At 46.2% G+C, this 17424-nt stretch overlaps 8 protein-coding genes across 8 annotated transcripts; 4 read left to right on the plus strand and 4 right to left on the minus strand.

The window, feature by feature from the left end:
- Positions 1 to 2976: 2976 nt before the first annotated feature.
- JR316_0002175 (uncharacterized protein) lies at positions 2977 to 3606 on the minus strand (the record flags this gene model as incomplete). Its single annotated transcript, XM_047887970.1, has 4 exons — positions 2977 to 3025; positions 3118 to 3268; positions 3331 to 3493; positions 3556 to 3606. 4 exons carry the CDS (start codon positions 3604 to 3606, stop codon positions 2977 to 2979), a joined length of 414 nt encoding a protein of 137 aa, XP_047752893.1.
- Positions 3607 to 4013: 407 nt separating this feature from the next.
- JR316_0002176 (uncharacterized protein) lies at positions 4014 to 4712 on the plus strand (the record flags this gene model as incomplete). The annotated part of the gene is made up of 1 exon (XM_047887971.1): positions 4014 to 4712. One exon carries the CDS (start codon positions 4014 to 4016, stop codon positions 4710 to 4712), a length of 699 nt encoding a protein of 232 aa, XP_047752894.1.
- Positions 4713 to 4808: 96 nt separating this feature from the next.
- JR316_0002177 (Mitochondrial pyruvate carrier 2) lies at positions 4809 to 5370 on the minus strand (the record flags this gene model as incomplete). Its single annotated transcript, XM_047887972.1, has 5 exons — positions 4809 to 4848; positions 4901 to 4953; positions 5011 to 5084; positions 5138 to 5248; positions 5307 to 5370. 5 exons carry the CDS (start codon positions 5368 to 5370, stop codon positions 4809 to 4811), a joined length of 342 nt encoding a protein of 113 aa, XP_047752895.1.
- Positions 5371 to 5871: 501 nt separating this feature from the next.
- JR316_0002178 (uncharacterized protein) lies at positions 5872 to 6202 on the plus strand (the record flags this gene model as incomplete). Its single annotated transcript, XM_047887973.1, has 2 exons — positions 5872 to 5933; positions 6001 to 6202. The coding sequence occupies 2 exons, from the start codon at positions 5872 to 5874 to the stop codon at positions 6200 to 6202; spliced, it is 264 nt and encodes an 87-aa protein (XP_047752896.1).
- Positions 6203 to 7172: 970 nt separating this feature from the next.
- Positions 7173 to 8728, minus strand: JR316_0002179 (uncharacterized protein; the record flags this gene model as incomplete). The annotated part of the gene is made up of 6 exons (XM_047887974.1): positions 7173 to 7922; positions 7980 to 8080; positions 8134 to 8402; positions 8464 to 8509; positions 8566 to 8614; positions 8675 to 8728. 6 exons carry the CDS (start codon positions 8726 to 8728, stop codon positions 7173 to 7175), a joined length of 1269 nt encoding a protein of 422 aa, XP_047752897.1.
- A 236-nt stretch (positions 8729 to 8964) lies between these two features.
- On the plus strand, positions 8965 to 12316 carry JR316_0002180 (Conserved oligomeric Golgi complex subunit 5; the record flags this gene model as incomplete). Its single annotated transcript, XM_047887975.1, has 15 exons — positions 8965 to 8971; positions 9024 to 9238; positions 9299 to 9411; positions 9468 to 9745; positions 9798 to 9982; positions 10035 to 10194; positions 10255 to 10409; positions 10471 to 10548; positions 10600 to 10681; positions 10737 to 10857; positions 10913 to 11177; positions 11233 to 11400; positions 11457 to 11686; positions 11738 to 11950; positions 12010 to 12316. The coding sequence occupies 15 exons, from the start codon at positions 8965 to 8967 to the stop codon at positions 12314 to 12316; spliced, it is 2577 nt and encodes an 858-aa protein (XP_047752898.1).
- An 87-nt stretch (positions 12317 to 12403) lies between these two features.
- JR316_0002181 (Acetolactate synthase small subunit, mitochondrial) lies at positions 12404 to 13575 on the plus strand (the record flags this gene model as incomplete). Its single annotated transcript, XM_047887976.1, has 4 exons — positions 12404 to 12684; positions 12737 to 12932; positions 12986 to 13415; positions 13472 to 13575. 4 exons carry the CDS (start codon positions 12404 to 12406, stop codon positions 13573 to 13575), a joined length of 1011 nt encoding a protein of 336 aa, XP_047752899.1.
- Positions 13576 to 14331: 756 nt separating this feature from the next.
- Positions 14332 to 16992, minus strand: JR316_0002182 (Glycine-rich RNA-binding protein 4, mitochondrial; the record flags this gene model as incomplete). Its single annotated transcript, XM_047887977.1, has 8 exons — positions 14332 to 14889; positions 14944 to 15755; positions 16149 to 16301; positions 16359 to 16388; positions 16450 to 16627; positions 16732 to 16761; positions 16842 to 16881; positions 16970 to 16992. 8 exons carry the CDS (start codon positions 16990 to 16992, stop codon positions 14332 to 14334), a joined length of 1824 nt encoding a protein of 607 aa, XP_047752900.1.
- Between the last annotated feature and the right edge of the window lie 432 nt (positions 16993 to 17424).

A 17424-nucleotide genomic window follows, 5' to 3' on the forward strand; every position in this document is an offset into this window, starting at 1 on the left:
TTAGTAGCCACGGCCCAAGACCTGGGGATACAATCAGACATGCTACACATCTCTTTGAACCAAAAAGTAGGACCAACATTCCCATTTCACGATGAGTAAGCGGAAATACTTCTGCGGAATATGTGAATGGCACCGGGCCCTCTCCAGGAGAGTAGAATGCTATTTTTTAATATAGACCACGTTATGTAGTGGACAAGCCTTTTGAATCAACACTGACATACCGGCAAATATAAAAACAAAGAGGGCGATGAGCGGAACTCTGGCTCTGCTACTATCGTCAATAAAGAAGCAGAATCCAGCCGCCAGCAATGTCCAGGCCATGTTTGGGAATGTAAACAACAGCAAGTTTCGACGCCCAAAAGTATCAATCGTCTTGGGGATGATTTAATGTAACTATCTGCCCCACAAAAAAAGGTACTCACCCATACAGCGGGGAACGCGAACACCCAATTCACTAGACCAAATCCGAAAGATGCGAGCAATGCGGATTTAGTGCTGTAGCCAGCATTCACAAAGATCGTTGAAGAATAAAAGGCGATGATGTTGATGCCACACATTTGCTGCGCGATCATGACAACAAAGCTAGCAAGGGTAGCTCGACGTATTCTAGGGATAGTAAAAAGTTCGATAAACCGAGAGACATACGACGCTCCTGAGGCGACACCTATCTCTTCTTGCAATTGCCGATGTACGTAGTAAAGATCACGAGCGGCCTGCAATTCGCTGTTGCGGAGTCTTTTGAACGACGCATATGCATCTCTGTACCTCCCCTTCTTCATTAGCCATCTCGGTGATTCTTCAGAAATGAGCTTTGATCATGGATGATAAGAACAGTATAGAGGGTGCACATACCAGGACAGAAGTAAACGCCAATAACAAGAGGGACAGCTGGTAGAAATGCCGAGCCTAGCTGCAGTCGCCATGCAATTGCTCCAATTTGAAACAAAGCAAGGTTGGCGCAAAAACCTAGAAAAATACCAAAAGCGGTCTGAGAAAGTTTATTAGATGATGAAGCCGTGCCTACAAATAATGTTGGAAGACGGTTGGGTTACATACCCACATTTGCCAAGACATAACCAAGCCTCCCCTGACAGACGCGGGGGTATTTTCTGCGGCGTACACAGGGACTGTGCACGCTTTGGCGCCTACCCCAATGCCAAGCAAAAGGCGGCATACCTTAGATAAAATTAGTAAATTATTAGTTATTCAACAAGCGGTTTGGGTAGCAGAGGTCTTACAAAAAGTTGAGGCCACGTTTGTGCGAACCCAGATCCTATGACGGAGAAAGTGCAGAATATGCCGGCAACAAAGATTGTCCCACGACGTCCCAGAAAATTATTAAGTGGATCAGTCAACCAGCAACCTAAAAGGGGTGCTGAGATAAATGGTCTACCAGTGAAATACGAAGAAATGTTAATCTCTGTCAGAAGAGGCAAAAGAGTCGAAGAGTTTTTTTACCCCGCATTGATAGCACCGACAATCCATTCATTACGGCCAGAGACGTTCGGGTCGATATTGAACTCGATGGGAAAAGAAAGATTAGCGCCATTAGAACCTGTTTGATCCCACCCTCTGTATATAATTAGACTGTTGTTGGAAAAGCTTTCCCAAGTTGATGACGACTCACTGTACTGCGGCTGCAATGGAGCATAGAATAACCGTCATATAAAGATCTCTAGGCTGACTCCATCGGTCTAAAGGATAATGGGTACGACATTGTAGAGAGAGGTTCAACATTCACTTACGAGAGGTCTCGCGACGAATGACTTCCAAGTCTTTTTCATCGAGTTCTTTAATAGATTCCGGCTGACGAGGGTTTTGAGCGAGTAAAGCGCCTTTCTGGAGAAACTCCAATATATCCTGCATTTCGTATTCGCGGGCAAAGGCATCTACTTGAGAAAGTAGTTCTTCACGAGGTATGCCATGAAGCGGATTTTGTATTCTATGTAAAAGATGGTCTATGTCAACATCATTTGTTAACTTGGAAGGAATTAATGTCCCGACTTGCTTTGCATTGACGTTATGGACATAGTCAGCATGGTGCTGAAGGTCTGGAAGGCTGGTTTTTCCTGTGTCCGATGCTACTGTCATCGTTCCCTAGAGCAGTGAGTGGAACCTCGAGACGATGACCTCAAAGAGCGCTGTTCTCTTGCGGATACCTTTATATATGCAGTTGGTGGGAGAAAAAGCTGACCGGCCATGAAAAAGAAGTAAAGAAGCGATGCCATTTCACCAATTAAGTTGCTTGCTCAAGATCAATATCAGGAGCCGGTGGGGTTGATCTTTTCCTGGCGAAAGATAAGGCAACAAAACGCCAAAATATCCAATGATGACTTCACTGGGTGTTCAAAGAGGTAGCTGCAAAAGCGGTCACCGCCTAGTCATTTGTTGGCGTTTGGGCATGCCGAGGTGGCCGATGGTCCCAATGCGTCGCTTGCTCCTTTATGAGCGTGGCCCCAAGCAACGCCATCACCAAAGTTTCAACATACACTTGACAGTTCACGATGTTCGCTGTTTGCACGCTTTGGAAATAATAAACAACCAATGTGCACATCTTCATTCGTTATATGATACAGGTAATGGATTCTAAATATAGACGAGGCAGTAGAGCGGAAAGAAAGCACGAACGAACAAATAAGTGACTGATATATATTCCCTTGTGTTTTGGAGAGTGAGGAGGGACGAGCAGTCGGTTAGTCGAATTGCTTTGTATACCGAGTGCAGAAGTGTAGGGAATGGACGGCGAAGGCGAAGACGAAGACGAATAAATATGCGATGTCGAAGTCCGCAAAGGTCTGGTCGCAGTGGTGAATGCGGCGGTGTTTCGATGTTGGCAAGAGATCGTACAGTCAAATAAATCAAGAACAACAAGCAGAGAGAAAGCAGGAACCCTGGAGCAAGAGAGATTTTCTGTAGGCAAAGTGTCAGTTTCAGGCGCTTTAGTCGCTTTCTACCATAGATATTGCGCCGCATTGTTCACAATGACTCCACATAGTGCGTTGGCCATTTACACCGGAAGCACAGGCTATGCGGAGTTTAGGTATTTGAGTGCAATTTGTCCTGAAACAGCCAAGAAGGATGAGATGGATTTTTACTCAACGCGAACGTTGAACATACCCATGATGGACAAATGCTTTTGAAGGTTGAAGAAGGCCAACCTGAGAATTTGAGACTTGTCGAGAGTAGTACGAGAAGTTGTGGGAATTTGGGTCTACTGTGCCGTCATTAGAGAAGAAAGGGAGAGGATAAAGGTCGAATGTGGGATAGGCTGCTGACGCGACGCGGAAGGTAAGAATGAGTAAAAGGACATAAAAACATAGATGGACATACGAGAGTCGGTAACAGGTGAGTCCGATGCACTGGATGATATAGAGCTTGCGTTCGACTGGAGACGACTGTGAACAAGGTCGGGGTACATAGGCTCAGCGTCGAACATGACAGCATCGACTTCGCCTTGAATGTGAGGAAAAGGAACGAGTTTCACTTGTTTTGTCTACAAGGCAGTCACGGAGTCAGTACTAGCGCGCGTCGAGCGCTCACAGGGAACAGACATACGATAGGTGACACGTCCTCAGAATCATCCTCGAGTTTTCTCTTCATGGCCATAATGATAGAAAATAAGGACAAGGAAAACAAATATACAACACTGAGGAAATGTGTGGGTGAGGGATAAGGAGGGGAAGTAGAGAATAGTGGAACGCTTATATGCCAAGCTGTTATGATCTGTTTGTCATATGCGCTGAGCTTAAACGCAATTACTGCTTTAATCCGACCGTGTGAAACAGCGTAGTATCAGAAGGCCGAGGGGTTCCGAGGATCCCTATTGGTCCAGGCAGGTTGCACCCCATTTCTGAAAAGGAATCGCTGCCGTCACGGGTCACGAGTCACACCGTTGGGCATGTCCGGATAGTGCCGCAGAGCAACCGAGCTGGTTCGTCGTGAGTCGAATCGAGATGAGTCGGCTTGCAAGTTCAACACGTACGCGGTCTACGAGCGACGCTGTCAAACCTGCCATGAACCTGCAACAACCAGATCTCCTCACCCTCATCCTTGAGTATCTGTCCGATGTCCTTCCTTCTCCTCTATACACCCTCTTAGTCAAAGTGCTCTCACATTCCTTTGCCGCCCTCACAGCCATAAGACAGCTCTGCACCTCGCTGTTATCAAACAATCCTGCCAACTGGAATGCGCAAGTTCTATTGCCACCAATCATCACCATCGTTGTCGCCTACTTGGCGCTTCTCAGTCTGTACCGCACCACCTCGTGGCTCATTCGCCTAATATTCTGGTGCTTGAAATGGGGTTCTCTTTTCGGTGTCTTCATGGCTGGAGTGGGGTATTTCATCGGCAATGGCAATGGGAATGCAGTCCGTGTGCAGGGTGCCCTTCCAGTCCTGGAAAACTTATTTTCGACACTATTTGACGACAAGGACGGTCTTCCTCGCTCACGACAGAAGAAATCACGCAAACATAAGCCCAAGTCGCAACGACCCAAACCATGGGAATCATTCAATGTCCATGAACAGTGGCAATATCAAGAGAATCAAGAACCAGGCGAGGATCCACATTTGCAAAAGGTGATAGACATGGCAACTGGCGCGGTGGGAAAGATTTTCACAGGGCAATGGTGGACTGTAGAAAACGTTGCGGACAAACCAAAGTCAGACTCCACCAAAACTAAAGCCCCCGCAGGAAGATCGCGTTCACGATAGTCTGCTGCAATGAAATAATTCGAATTGTGTATCATATTCTAGAATAAAGATTATTCTTCAATCCGTGGTGGAGTAAGGGGATATGAGACTGGGCAATTATATAGATTTGGCTGGTTCAGGGTTGTTCATTCGGTAGCTAAGCAGTGATCAGGTCTGGAACTACCGTAACAGTGATAGCAATAACATACTTTGCGATGCGCCCTAGCTGTGTTATACCAGAAAGGCCGACAAAAAAGTTGACCTTGATAAAAGAATACAGCTAAATGAATGTTATTGGTACATGGAGGGTATCACTTACGGCCGCGAGACTGTAGTTCACAGGTGTAATCACAAGAGAGTATCGAACCCAAATAAAACCTGTAGCAGTGAGGGCTATGCATGGAACCATCAGCTTGAAGCATCAAACTTTAGGGTGAAGCTCCTACCCAAATTCTGTGACACGCTTAGCTTGTCAGCGGGTCGACCCATATCCTTGAGTCCTGCAGCGACCAGACACCACTTCATGAGTGGAGCCCAGAAGAATACGGTCTTGGGACCTGGGTATTCAACCAATAAACAAAGCTATATTGTAGGTATGAAAACCATAAGCCTCACCAGCGGGATGGTTAATGAAGGCAGAGAGCTTGGATGCACCAGCGGAAGCGGCAGGCCCTGACATGTTGAATGGATCTTGCGTGGTGAATGAGGGAGTTCTAGGCGGTGGTAGCTGAGGTTGGTGCTTGCTCTGCAGATTCCGAGTCGACCAACACTGAGTAGACCAAAGAAACCACCAACTTCGCAGCCGAAAGGGTAATTAATGGGATTGTTACGTAATCGGCATACTTTAAGTTCGGTCAAGTAGGTAAGTCATGCATAGCATAGCCGTCCGAATCCTTACGGTGACAACAAAATAATTTAGCTACGGGCAAGCAGATGGGTCTTGATGAGCACCGTAGACAAATGTTCTGAATAAGTGCCGAAAACAAGTTAGTTGTTGAACTTCTTCAGCGTGGGGATCACTACTGAAAGATGTGATAACCAATTGTATAGTACAGCAAGGTGACAGTAACATAGATACATCTGGGTTTCTGACAGACAGATACTTCACCAAGACTCTGTGTCTTTCATAACGCTCTGCGACCGCTCTTCATCAGCCAGTTGCTTATTATATTGAGCCACAATGGCGCAGGCCCCTGAAGCAATGCAGATATCAGCGACAGTCAATACACTCACCGATGATAGGTTTACTCACAAGTCTCAAGTACCCATGCAAAAATAAAAGATGCAATCATAAATGTCTTCAAAACAGTTGCGCCGTCATTGCAGACTTTGATGACGCCAACTTCCTGAGAACCACTCTTGCAGTCAGCAATGTACTTCGGTGCTTCTTTGAAGTTGCGGTGAATTGCGTAGATGCCGCTTCCTATGCTGAAGAGGAGATGGATGAAGAGCATGGCCAAATACACTCGAATAAAAGCAAGTCTTCTTGTTATGCCGCCAATCAAGCTTAACAGACTGTCAATAATGGTTTATTTACCCAGAGAAAGGTAATGTGTACCCAAAAATGGCAACGATCGCCAGGAGTATGTATATAATGACTTGAAGAATCGAGGCCGTCTTGCTTCCATCTGGTAAATATCATGTTCGTCAGTATTTATTCATTTTCCTAGGTAACAAGGCAAACGTACCTGCGCGTTTGAGATTGATAATTCCTATGGCGGCAACTCCACTGCCACCAATCAATCCCAAGATGGCAAGGAACTAGGTATCGATTTTAGCAAAGCTACGTCTCATGGCTCGAAGCAGGAGATGAAAAGCGCACAATTACGCCTGCTCTAACTGGGATACAGCAGCAGAAGGTACGGGTGTGAACTCTGGTCATAATGCGTGCGGGTTGTGTATGCGATGATACGTCGGTTTACAGAGGTCAACTCTGATACTAAGGGCACTGAGCTCGAAGTTTTGATGCTGTGGGTTAGGGCCAGCCTATCAAGAATGCCAAAACGTCAGCAAGAGGTTTATATACTCTCGCTCCGGTAAATCGTGAGAAATCAATAAAATCTCAAAACGGGGTAACCAACCTCCAGCAGCACAGCCCCGGAAGGCGTTTCATGATGCCTCACAAAACGAACCCGATTTCAATATCGCGAAATATGCTTGCCTTCCGCATGCATTGAAAATGATTGCGCGCGACTTCATCAAGTATCCCATACTAACCATTTATTAGCTTTTGCGGAGGGATAAGCAATGGATTCTGGTCCTTGTTTACATATATCAAGTACGGTTCAGTCACACAACGACAGCGTTGGTGCCAAACGGTTTCTTAAAACGCTCCACCAAAAAAAATAATGACCCTGACCAAGCAATCCTAGCATATCTTACATAGTGGTAATTGTACAGGCAATATTTAAGCACTTGTGTATGCTTCGAGTGCCAAATTGAAGTGACTTGATGTGGTAAATATTAGTACCAACCTGAGGTTTAATCATAATAATCGCCATCTGAGCTCCGCGATCTCTTATGACTATGGTGGCGATGTTTGTGTTTTCTTGATTTATGGATTACAATTGTCTGTGCTGGTTGCATACCCATAGGAGACATCCCGGAAGCACTCATGGGCATGGGTACGCCCATACCAGAAGCACTCATGGCCATGGGCATGCCCATACCAGAAGAATTCATGGGTGTGCCCATAGGCACACTCATGGTGGTGCCCCCGTAGGTTTGCGGGTATGAGAAGGATGAACTTCGACTGCGAGAATATCCCGTAGGAACGTTCACAGACGAACCGTGGTAGGAAGATGCCACTCCTGTGGGCACTGAGGAATACGGTGTGTTAATTCCCATTGTAGAGCCGCCGTAGGCAGAGCCGCCATAAGCAGACCCTGATCCTATTGGCACCCCGTTTGGATGGTATGACGAACCATGCAAAGAAGGAACTGGCATGTGTCCCATGCTTCCGTGGTTGCCTGAATAGGAGTCATAGGAATCACCATAGCCAGGAAAAACAGTATGTGGGACGTTTGTCATGGACGTCGAAGAGTATGCTTGCCCCGGGAAAGGTGCTATGCCTGATTGTGAATATGAACGATGTCTAGAATGAGAGCGATGTCCGTGACGGGAATATGATCGACCACGAGTGCGGAGGAGATTATCATCCTGAGCGTAAAGATCGTCTCCATAGTCTCCATATCGGTAACGGGATCGAGAACGATAATCGTCGTCGCGAGTCTGATGGACCAGGCTGAGTGTGATGGGATTTTAATTTTGTTTACAAAGTAAGCTTACTTGGTAAAATATATATGAAGCTGTATGTGCAGCTGCTTCTGTAGCAGCTAGACGGGAATATTCGTCTACCGGTCGCGGTAAATATTGTAACAGCCGTGTGGCTAAGCAACTTCCAGATCAACCTCTACGAAGCTGAGAAGAAGGTCAAGCAAACCTTCTGCAACAGAAAGGCCAGTTAAAGCTTCTCTTTGTCTCTCAACGTCGCCACTAAGAGGCTCGTAAAGGTAGCTGTTGTGAATCCATGTCCTATAAGCCTCATAGGCTGCTGCATGACCTATTTCGTTGGGCGCCAATGTATGGAGTTCATTTTGCAGATACGCCCGTTTATGCCAGAGGCGTGCCTCTTGCAAGTTAACACCCATGCCACCAGCAGGTGCACCGCCATATTCTCGAACACGATTCCAAGCATGATCAAAAAGATACCTAGGGAAACACAAGACCACGGTCGAATGTACGCGGATCGAAGACGATCAACGATGCTTACGGATCGGCTGTGGCAGCGTGTGCTCGATAAAAGTCATTCCCCCCCCCTAGATCAACCAGACATTGGGTGGGCATCAATATTGATTCTTTCGTTCATACGTACAAGAAGGCTGCGGTTGAAAGGCAGGCTGAGGCGGTGGGCCAAATTGGTACTAAATGACAAATTAATGAAATGAGGACTAAATGAGCAGGAAATTGGATTAAATATCAACTTGATTTGTTCCCCATCCCAATCTTGCGTGTTGTTGATAGTAGTCGTAGCCCATGTCGAAAGTATTATAAGGAATAGCTGTGGAATGGCCGTAGACGCAGTTTGAGTGAGGCCAGGGGGAGCTATCATCATCGGCGAGTGAACATCGGCCAGTGACATCAAACAGAACGGCCCCAAACTACCTTATTGGGAGCCGTTCCTACTGTATACCGGACGTGGTCACGGTGGGCGTTCTCTCAACGGCTAAACATTATCAATCATTGCTCACTACTCGTTGCATGGTATAAGAGCATGGCCGGTCTGTTTTTTGCAATCTTAGTACATCTAGTCACTTACACACGTTATCCCAGATTATTCTGTGTTTGCCAACTCTCAGTTCGATCCCAATGAATACGCAAATGCCATCTTAGCAGCCGACTCTGGGTCATCAGATCCCAAACAAGTGGCTAGAGGGTCAACGCACTTAAAGGCCATCCAGGACTCGGTGGCGAAAGAAGATATATCAGTGGCCATTTCAAAACTTACTTTTGGGATAGAAGATGTGTCAAAGCAAATTAGAAACCTGGTGCGTACGAGGTAAACTATCGTGGAGAATTTTGGATGTTGACACCCCATGGTTGTTGAGGTCACAGCTCACCATGAGGATCTCCTGACACAAGCGTCCAACGTAAATGCCCTTTCGGGAACTCTTGTTTCAGTCCGAGCAGGATTGAGCGATTTGGACAATTCGGTTGACAAGTTCGTCACTTTGAACCTGTGACCTATCGCAATCCTATTTTGACAATGGATTTTAGACTGCGTAACAAGGTTCACGTACCGTATGAGAATCTTCAAACACTTGTTTTGCGACTACAGAGGTTGCATCAAGCATCCGATCTCTTGAGAAGGACATCGCGATTTGTCATTCTTGCTCGACGGTTGCAAGCGCAAATGAATGAGATTCAGGGTGTGAAAGGCACAGATAAAGGTTTCAAGGACGAGCTCACCACAGCTACCATTACTCATGGAAAAGATATTGAAGACGAAAAAGAAAGAGCTATCGCGAAAGCCGCGTTGAGTGTAGCAGAACTTGGTTTGTAATATTGCAATCGCTTCTATCGCATTGTTCGCTAAGAGAATCCCAGGTGCTCTTTTGGATAAGGACAATTCAGAAGAAGACAACGATTCAACAGGTTCTGCTCCAAGGCGGGAATTTGTATCCTTGCGTTCCATCAAAGTAATTTCTTCGTACGAAGCTTTCGTTCAAGATGCTCGTTCAGTTATAACAACGGAGATGGAAAACATGGTGTTGAATGGCCTGTCTACCCTTGTATGTCTCATGCTTAGCCTTATTCATACCCGTCGCGTTGAATATTACCTAGAACCAAACCTTGCTGGCATCATCGCTTCAAACCGCTCACAATCTGGGGGTTCTCCCCACCCTCGTCCAAAGTCTATTGTCTGATCTTTCTCAAGCTGTAGAAGATCGAATACGCGGAACATTTGATCTCAATAAGATATCGAAAGATGCATTATCCAAGGGTCAGTCCATTCTCGTATTACATACTTGAAAGTCATTGCGATCTATCTATCCTATTCCAGAGACAGTATTAGCGGCAAACTCTCCTAGTACACCTCATACTTACAGATCACGGGTAAGAACTGAACCAACAAATGTAACTGCCCCACAGTGGTCAGCAGCTCTTTGGACCCGTCTCGAAGCGATGTTTCAAGAAATGGCCAATTGCTGTATCAAGGTGACGAACGTTTTTGCCAATGGTTTATGACTGGCAATTTTATTGGTATCGTCGCCAACAGGTTTATGCACTAGAGAAAGTCTTGAAGCTGAAGAAGGATACATCTACCCAACTTGTGTTTTTAGACGAGGCCATGCAAGTTAAGACTCTTTTACATTTACAGCAAGATTTGCGCTTAACAGACAACTAGGTGCTAGAAAATACGCCAAGTTCTTCGTTTTGGATGTCATCAAGTCAGGCCCTCCAAAAACATTTTCAGGATTCGTCTAAAGGTTAGAACATTTTCTGGAAAATCTTTATCTGCTACTCCACAAATTGGAATTTCAGGGTCGTCTTTCCTACAACAAACGCTATCCACCGGGCTTCCTCGACTTTTGCGACTTTTCCACGAGTTCTTCGCTAAAGTAGCCGTGCATACAGATACGATATACAGTGACACATTTCAAAGGTCTGTCAATCACTATCAGAGTCTATGGCAGACTATTTGAAATCCGTATCTGCAGTCCTGAAACCATTCTTCTTCTCCGTTCATTGTCGACAATTGAGGCCCAATATCTTACAAGATCCTCTAACAAAATTAATGAGGTGGTGGGTCAGATATCTTCGGGGAGTACTCGCACAACTCCAGGAGCAAATGAAGGAATGAGTGTGGCTAGAATCGTGGTGAATGAACTCGATGCCGCACGATTTGATCCACTTTTGGTCAGAGCAGTGGCAAAAAATATCGCAACATGTTTGGACAATATCGCATCGAGACTAGAGAACTCGGTCGGTGTTTCCTTTTCCGTCCTCATCTTGACTACAATCAACTTGTTTACTTCAGGTCTCGAGGGACAGAGCCGCCACTTCGCTTTTAGGGAGCTCGGCTTCGCCACAGCAAATTTCGAATGTGAATTTAACAAATTTTTTCTATCAAACATGGTCTCGTTTATCACTCCTGAGCGAGGATCACATGCCGAATGTGTTCGCGCTTCTACAGCCTAGCATCCAGGTGAGTCTTTTCTGTTACATTTTGTTTTCTTCGCATCTTAAACCGATTTGTTGCAGAACTGGCGACAAGCCTTTGAACGGATTGTCGACCCTGTTGCTACAGCCATACGACGTGATCTAAGTGCAATTATTGCGAAGCTCCATCGGATCGACTTTGCTAAGCCTGTTGACCCTAATGCTGGGATGGGTGGCTTGAGTTCATATATGAAGGAACTAACGGAGAAACTATCCTTTATTAAGTCTGAATTAATAGCTCGGTATAACATAGGTGAATACGGTCGAGATTGGTCAGTGCATCTTGCGACTGTGCTAATGCGATGCTCACATTTGGATTACAGGGTAGCGTCTATCGTCAAGTATGTAATTCGAGTGTTTGTCTTGCACATCTCAATTGCTTGCCCGCTTGGCGAGAGTGGAAAGCTGCAGATGGCCAGCGATATGACTGGTCTCGAGTTTGCATTGAATGCTTTTATCGTCGATAACAACCAGAACAAACGTGGAAATCACCTAGAGGCTATAGGCGAAGAATATCGTGCACTTCGAGCTATGCGGTGCGTATTGCTTTATTTATGTTGTTTGTTGACCATGTTAAAGTTGATTGTCAAACAAGCCCCCTGTTTTTCTTGGAAAATAAAGAACTTGCGTCAGAAAGCCATACGGCGGGACTGCCACCGTTAATTGTTTTGCATCATATCTTAGTTCGCTCCCCTATTCCGTTACCACATAAACTTCACGGGTGGCAAGAGGCCGAATATGTCCGATGGGTAGATGAACATTCAGATTCTGAAGCTTGGACGCTTGTTGAGGGTGGGCTTATACACTGGGAGAAAATCTCTGAAACCGAAGGTAAAGACATTAAGGACGCATTAGAATATGCAGAGTTGGCCAGGACGGTGCTGAAAAGGGTGCAAAAGTAGTTGATTATGTAATGAAAATATGGTATTCCCGAAACCGATTCAGTTAAAATGGATCGGGTTTGTTAACATTTCGTGTCGTCCCCCATAATGGCCGCCATTCTACGCGCCCGTTCAACACCAGCGTCCATTCCTCGTCGTCTTTTTTCAACCACTACTCAGTTGAAGAGGCCAGACAATGATGCTAAAAGGCCCCCACAACCTCCTAAGCCCATAGACGACTCTACTTCGGCTTTGGATTATAAGCGGGCGCAAAAGATTCGCCCCCCTCCCCTTCCCGCAACCGACGTGCCCCGCTCGCGCAGTGCAGAAGAGGCTGTTACTAATATTTTGTATAACACTCCTCCTCCGAGTCTGCAACCATTTAAAAAGTATGTGACTTACATGTTTGCTAGGTTTTCGTGTTTTTAATGGTATCTCTAGGCATATTCTCAACTGCCTTGTTCAGAACGAACCTGGGGTATTGTCCCGTGTATCTGGTATTCTTGCCGGGAGAGGATTCAACATTGATTCCTTAGTCGTATGCCGAACTGAAATTCGTGACTTAAGTCGCATGTGTCTCGTCCTTAGCGGACAAGATGGCGTCGTGGAGCAGGCCAGAAGACAGCTAGAGGACCTTGTTCGTGAGCCATTTATTGTGACATGATATTCAGCGTTAATTTTCCGCCTTAGGTTCCAGTATGGGCAGTGCTTGATTACACAGAGACCAAAGTCATTTCTCGCGAACTCCTTCTCGCCAAAGTTTCGATTCTTGGCCCTGAATATCTGGAGGAACAATTACTTGGTGGTCCTTCACACGAGCCACGCAGGGCGTCAGAGGATCCATCAGAATCTAAGCTTGAGCGCGAAACTACATTAGCACACAATTTCGAACGCAGTGGTGCCCCGGAAGGCCATGTCCCTGCCATGACCCCTTCTCAAGCTCTGCGTCTCAAGCATCAGCACTTACACTCGATTTCCGTCCTAGCTGGTCAATTTGGAGCTAAAGTGGTCGACGTCAGCGAGAACAGCGTCATCGTTGAGCTCACCGCTAAGACAGCTAGAGTAGAGGCTTTCCTCAATCTGCTCAAACCATTTGGCATTCTGGAGGCCGCTCGAACAGGTTTGCTTCACTTGACATCAAGATCAAGACATTAACACTCATGAATTTATCCGCAGGACTTATGGCTATGCCCAGAACACCCATCAAGACAGAGGAAGATGAATTGGTGCAAGAAGATCAAGGAGGCCCTGTGGATGCCAGTCTTCTTCCACCAGGCTGAGGTATCATTGATAAAAACTCGCCGTCATCTATAGGGTTCATTTCGAAAATTAGGATATAAATTGCTTTGCATCTAGTCGCTCAAAGTTTCTCATCGTAAATGGTACACAGTTTGGTCTTTCAGGCGACCTTCGTTAAGAAATCAACTCGGTAATAAGCTATTTTCCCTCCGGATACGGTCGTGCAGAATCTTTCCACGAGTCCATTTCTTTCAGCATAGGGTCATATGTGTATAGTCATAAAATGTATGTAAGGAAAAAAATTTCCTCACGGCGGTGTACACACACACATATATATTTTTAGCCATTGTTACCCAAGCCATTGTTCCCCCAAAATAGCGAACAAGAAATTGTTGACAGCGAACTGTTCACATAAGGAAGAAAGCATTGGCCTTGTTGTGAGGCTTGCTGTGCAATGTGCGTTATTCCCAGATCGAGGGGGTTTATCATTTAGATGTTAAAATACAGGTATACACAGCCGTACCGACGATAGATGACGAGTAACGAAACAAAGATGGATATAAAAATCGGATGAGATAGCACATTTAGAAGAGAAAGCATACGATGAGGAACAGCAAAAGCAAAGAAGACAAATCGAAAGCATTACAAAAACAAGTGTTCGTAGATGTGTCGCTAGAAAGTGGTGACGTGCGTCTTGTTTGAGACAAGATATGAGTGCGGGATGAAGATGCGAAAACACGAAAACAAATGAAACCTGAAAATAGAGGTAGGACAACAGGTGCTTGCATCAAGGTGATTTAACTAGCTTCAACCTCAAACGGAGAGGTAGCATACAGGTCTTCTTTGACAAATCCGCTCCAATCGCCACCAACCCGGCGAGTGGATGATTGGGAAGCACCGGAGGGAGGAACATAGGAGTTGGCGCCTTCAGTTTCGGTGGAGGCTTGGTTCCCTTGGGCCTGAGAATAAAATGCATCGTTGCCATTGGAAAGGGAGAAAAAGGCGGAGGCCTCATTGCTGTTGTTGTAATCGTCATTATTGATGGATTCGGTGACAAATGAGAGGCAATCCGCGGGAAGATTGTATGCATGTAAATCCTGGGTATACAAAGACATATCAGGTAAAGCCAACAAGGAATTATGCAAAGCATAATCATGGCTCTCGACTCCAAAATCGCTGAAAGTTCCATGTAGAGCGCCCAGCGAAACGTCGAGTTCAGGTTGGGCTTCGGTGGTGTCTTCGGCATCTGCGGTAGCCAAAAAACACGTCGCTTTGTGCGGACCATGCTCTGAATGACCACATGGGAGAATATTTTCCACTGGTAGACTGCCCTGAGGTAAGTCAAAATTGAAGGCCTTGTAGATGAGTGAGAAAGAGAGCAAAGAATGAGTTAAGATACATAAGCATACCGCTGATTGGTCCCCAATGTTCTCATTGATATAGGGTATGGAAGTCCAAGATCCACCCTGGAAAAGAGATAAATTCCACGGCCCATCGATAAGACCGTTAGGGTGGTGTGGCTGCTGAAGTTGCAAGGCAAGATTCTGAGTTTGCGCCATGGCGTCCGGTGCGGATGTGGTAGCCACTCCATCTTCAATGGGTGGTAGGGGCGAAGATACAAGTGGGGTTGCAGGGTTCAGCTCTTGTAAAGATGCCTCATCAGCAACAATACTTTCAGGTGAAGATTGCACGTCATATCCAGAAGATGACGATGCACCGGGAGAAGAGGCAGCAGATAGTGGAGGGCTGGGCGGGAAAGGATCGGGAGGCAGGCGAGTAGGACGAGACGAAGAAGGGTACGGATGACCAGGACGCTCGACTTTGGAGCCCCCTGGATTTGATTGTGCGCTCACACTACGATCGGACTTGATCTTCTTCGGCAACGACGTCTTGTTTTCGTCTTTTTTCTTAGGCTGATATCGATAATTAGGGTACCGCGCCTTGTGTGCAGCCTTGGCCTCGTCTGCCAACCGGTCAAAGTGATCCCTGATTTCTTGTTTTTCAGTTCGCCAGCACACTGCCAGAAACGTCGACATGTCGGACTGGTTTCTCCGAGGCTCTCCAGGAGCAGGTGGTGGAAGCTGCTTAACCTTCCAGCGACGATAGAGAATCCATGCATTGGCGGGGCGAGGGGGTTGAATATTTGGATCGGTAATGATAGGACCAGGGTCTGGGAGGCCAGGGAGGGGATACTCCTCACCCGCCATTTGAGGGGGGGACGCTGGGGATGATGAAGGGAAAGACGAAGGACGGCGAAGCTTTTATTCTCTCGCTTAAGTATTGGTCTTTATTTGTACATCAACATCCTCACACGTGACTGCCTTGAGGCATGGACGGCCCATCAGTGACAGAGTTACAGAGTTACGGAGGGTGACAGAGACGAGTACAAATTCACATCAAATAAAAGCCAACTGGAACATGGTGCATACTGTTACAATGGTAAATACACTGGTAGGTGCTCATACGAAGGCGATGGCGCAAAAAAAGCATTCAGGATATAAAAATGTGTGGAATGGGTATTGTGTTAACCCCGATTTCAGAAGACGAAAGACGATCAGTATCCCCCTGTTCATGAGTCAGTAAACATACGCCGTGCTGCCATCTAACCACAAACCTTGTCCGTATCCCCCATTACCACCGCCGTATCCCTGGTTGTATCCTCCGCCGCCCCCATATCCACCGTTTCCACCTCCATATCCACCGTTTCCACCGCCGTAGCCACTCGAGCCTCCGCCTCCATAGCCTCCACCGCCGTAGCCTCCTCCACCTGATAATATTTTCATTAGATCAACAGTCAGTATGCTGAAAGCCTAGGTATCATTACCTCCGCCGTATCCTCCGCCTCCAGAGTAGCCTATAATGAACACACAGCAGGATTAAACAAATATTCACTTTCAATCAGCAAATCAGCAAACCTCCGCCGCCGCCACCACCTGAGCCGCGGGCGTTAGCAAGATTTACTTTGATGCGTCTGCCATCAAGCTCTTGCTCATTCAAGCCACCAATGGCAGCATCAGCTTCTTGAGCAGAGGAATATGTCACGAAACCGAAACCACGGGAGCGACCAGTATCGCGATCGCGCATAACGATGGACTAAACGAGAATCGGTCAACAACCTCATTCTTACGCGGAGCAGTCACACAGCAAGCGCGCAAGACATTGACAGGTAAAAGAGGGAAAGAGGTAAGATTGCGTACATCTAGAACCTGACCAAAGTCGGAAAATGCCTATATTTGAGAAACACATGCGATAAGGGATCATGACACGGCAAAGCAGAGACATATGCATGTCAAGCAGCGAAACTGACTTGACGGAGAGTATCATCCGTAGTGTTCCAACTCAAATTGCTACATGAGGTATCAAATAACTATTAGTCGAGCTCCTCCAAGGAGAGGAGAAGCTGGGTGGAACTCCGAGGCAAATGCGCAGACTGACCCAACATAAACTTTAGAAGACATCACTGCGATCTCTTACAATAGCGAAACCTGATATACGAGACCTGAAACGAAAACCGAGACCGAAAACTCGTAACGAAGGAATGTGGTGGTTGAAGAGTAAGAAGGAAAGGCCAGTTTTGATGAAATTTACATTTATATACCCCCGACTCATCAATTCGGACTCCGCTCAGTCACATTTACCTCATCCATTCACTGTAATGTATCTTCAAGTACTCCCATTCTTTCGCCAGAATGATACCAACTGGTATAAGATGCTATCCACCAAAATATACCTAGTGTCAAGAAATGATTGAGGCCTATCGATACTAATCATGAAATCAGACGTTGGTTGCTGGACCAATATGTGCGCACGAACCATTCCAACTTGTGCGGTTCCTAATACAGAACCTTACAGAACTAAGGTCTGGCACATGTCCATCCCCAGCCGAACCA

This window comes from Psilocybe cubensis, chromosome 2 (genome assembly GCF_017499595.1).
Source record: "Psilocybe cubensis strain MGC-MH-2018 chromosome 2, whole genome shotgun sequence".
Classification (NCBI taxonomy): Eukaryota; Fungi; Basidiomycota; class Agaricomycetes; order Agaricales; family Agrocybaceae; genus Psilocybe; species Psilocybe cubensis.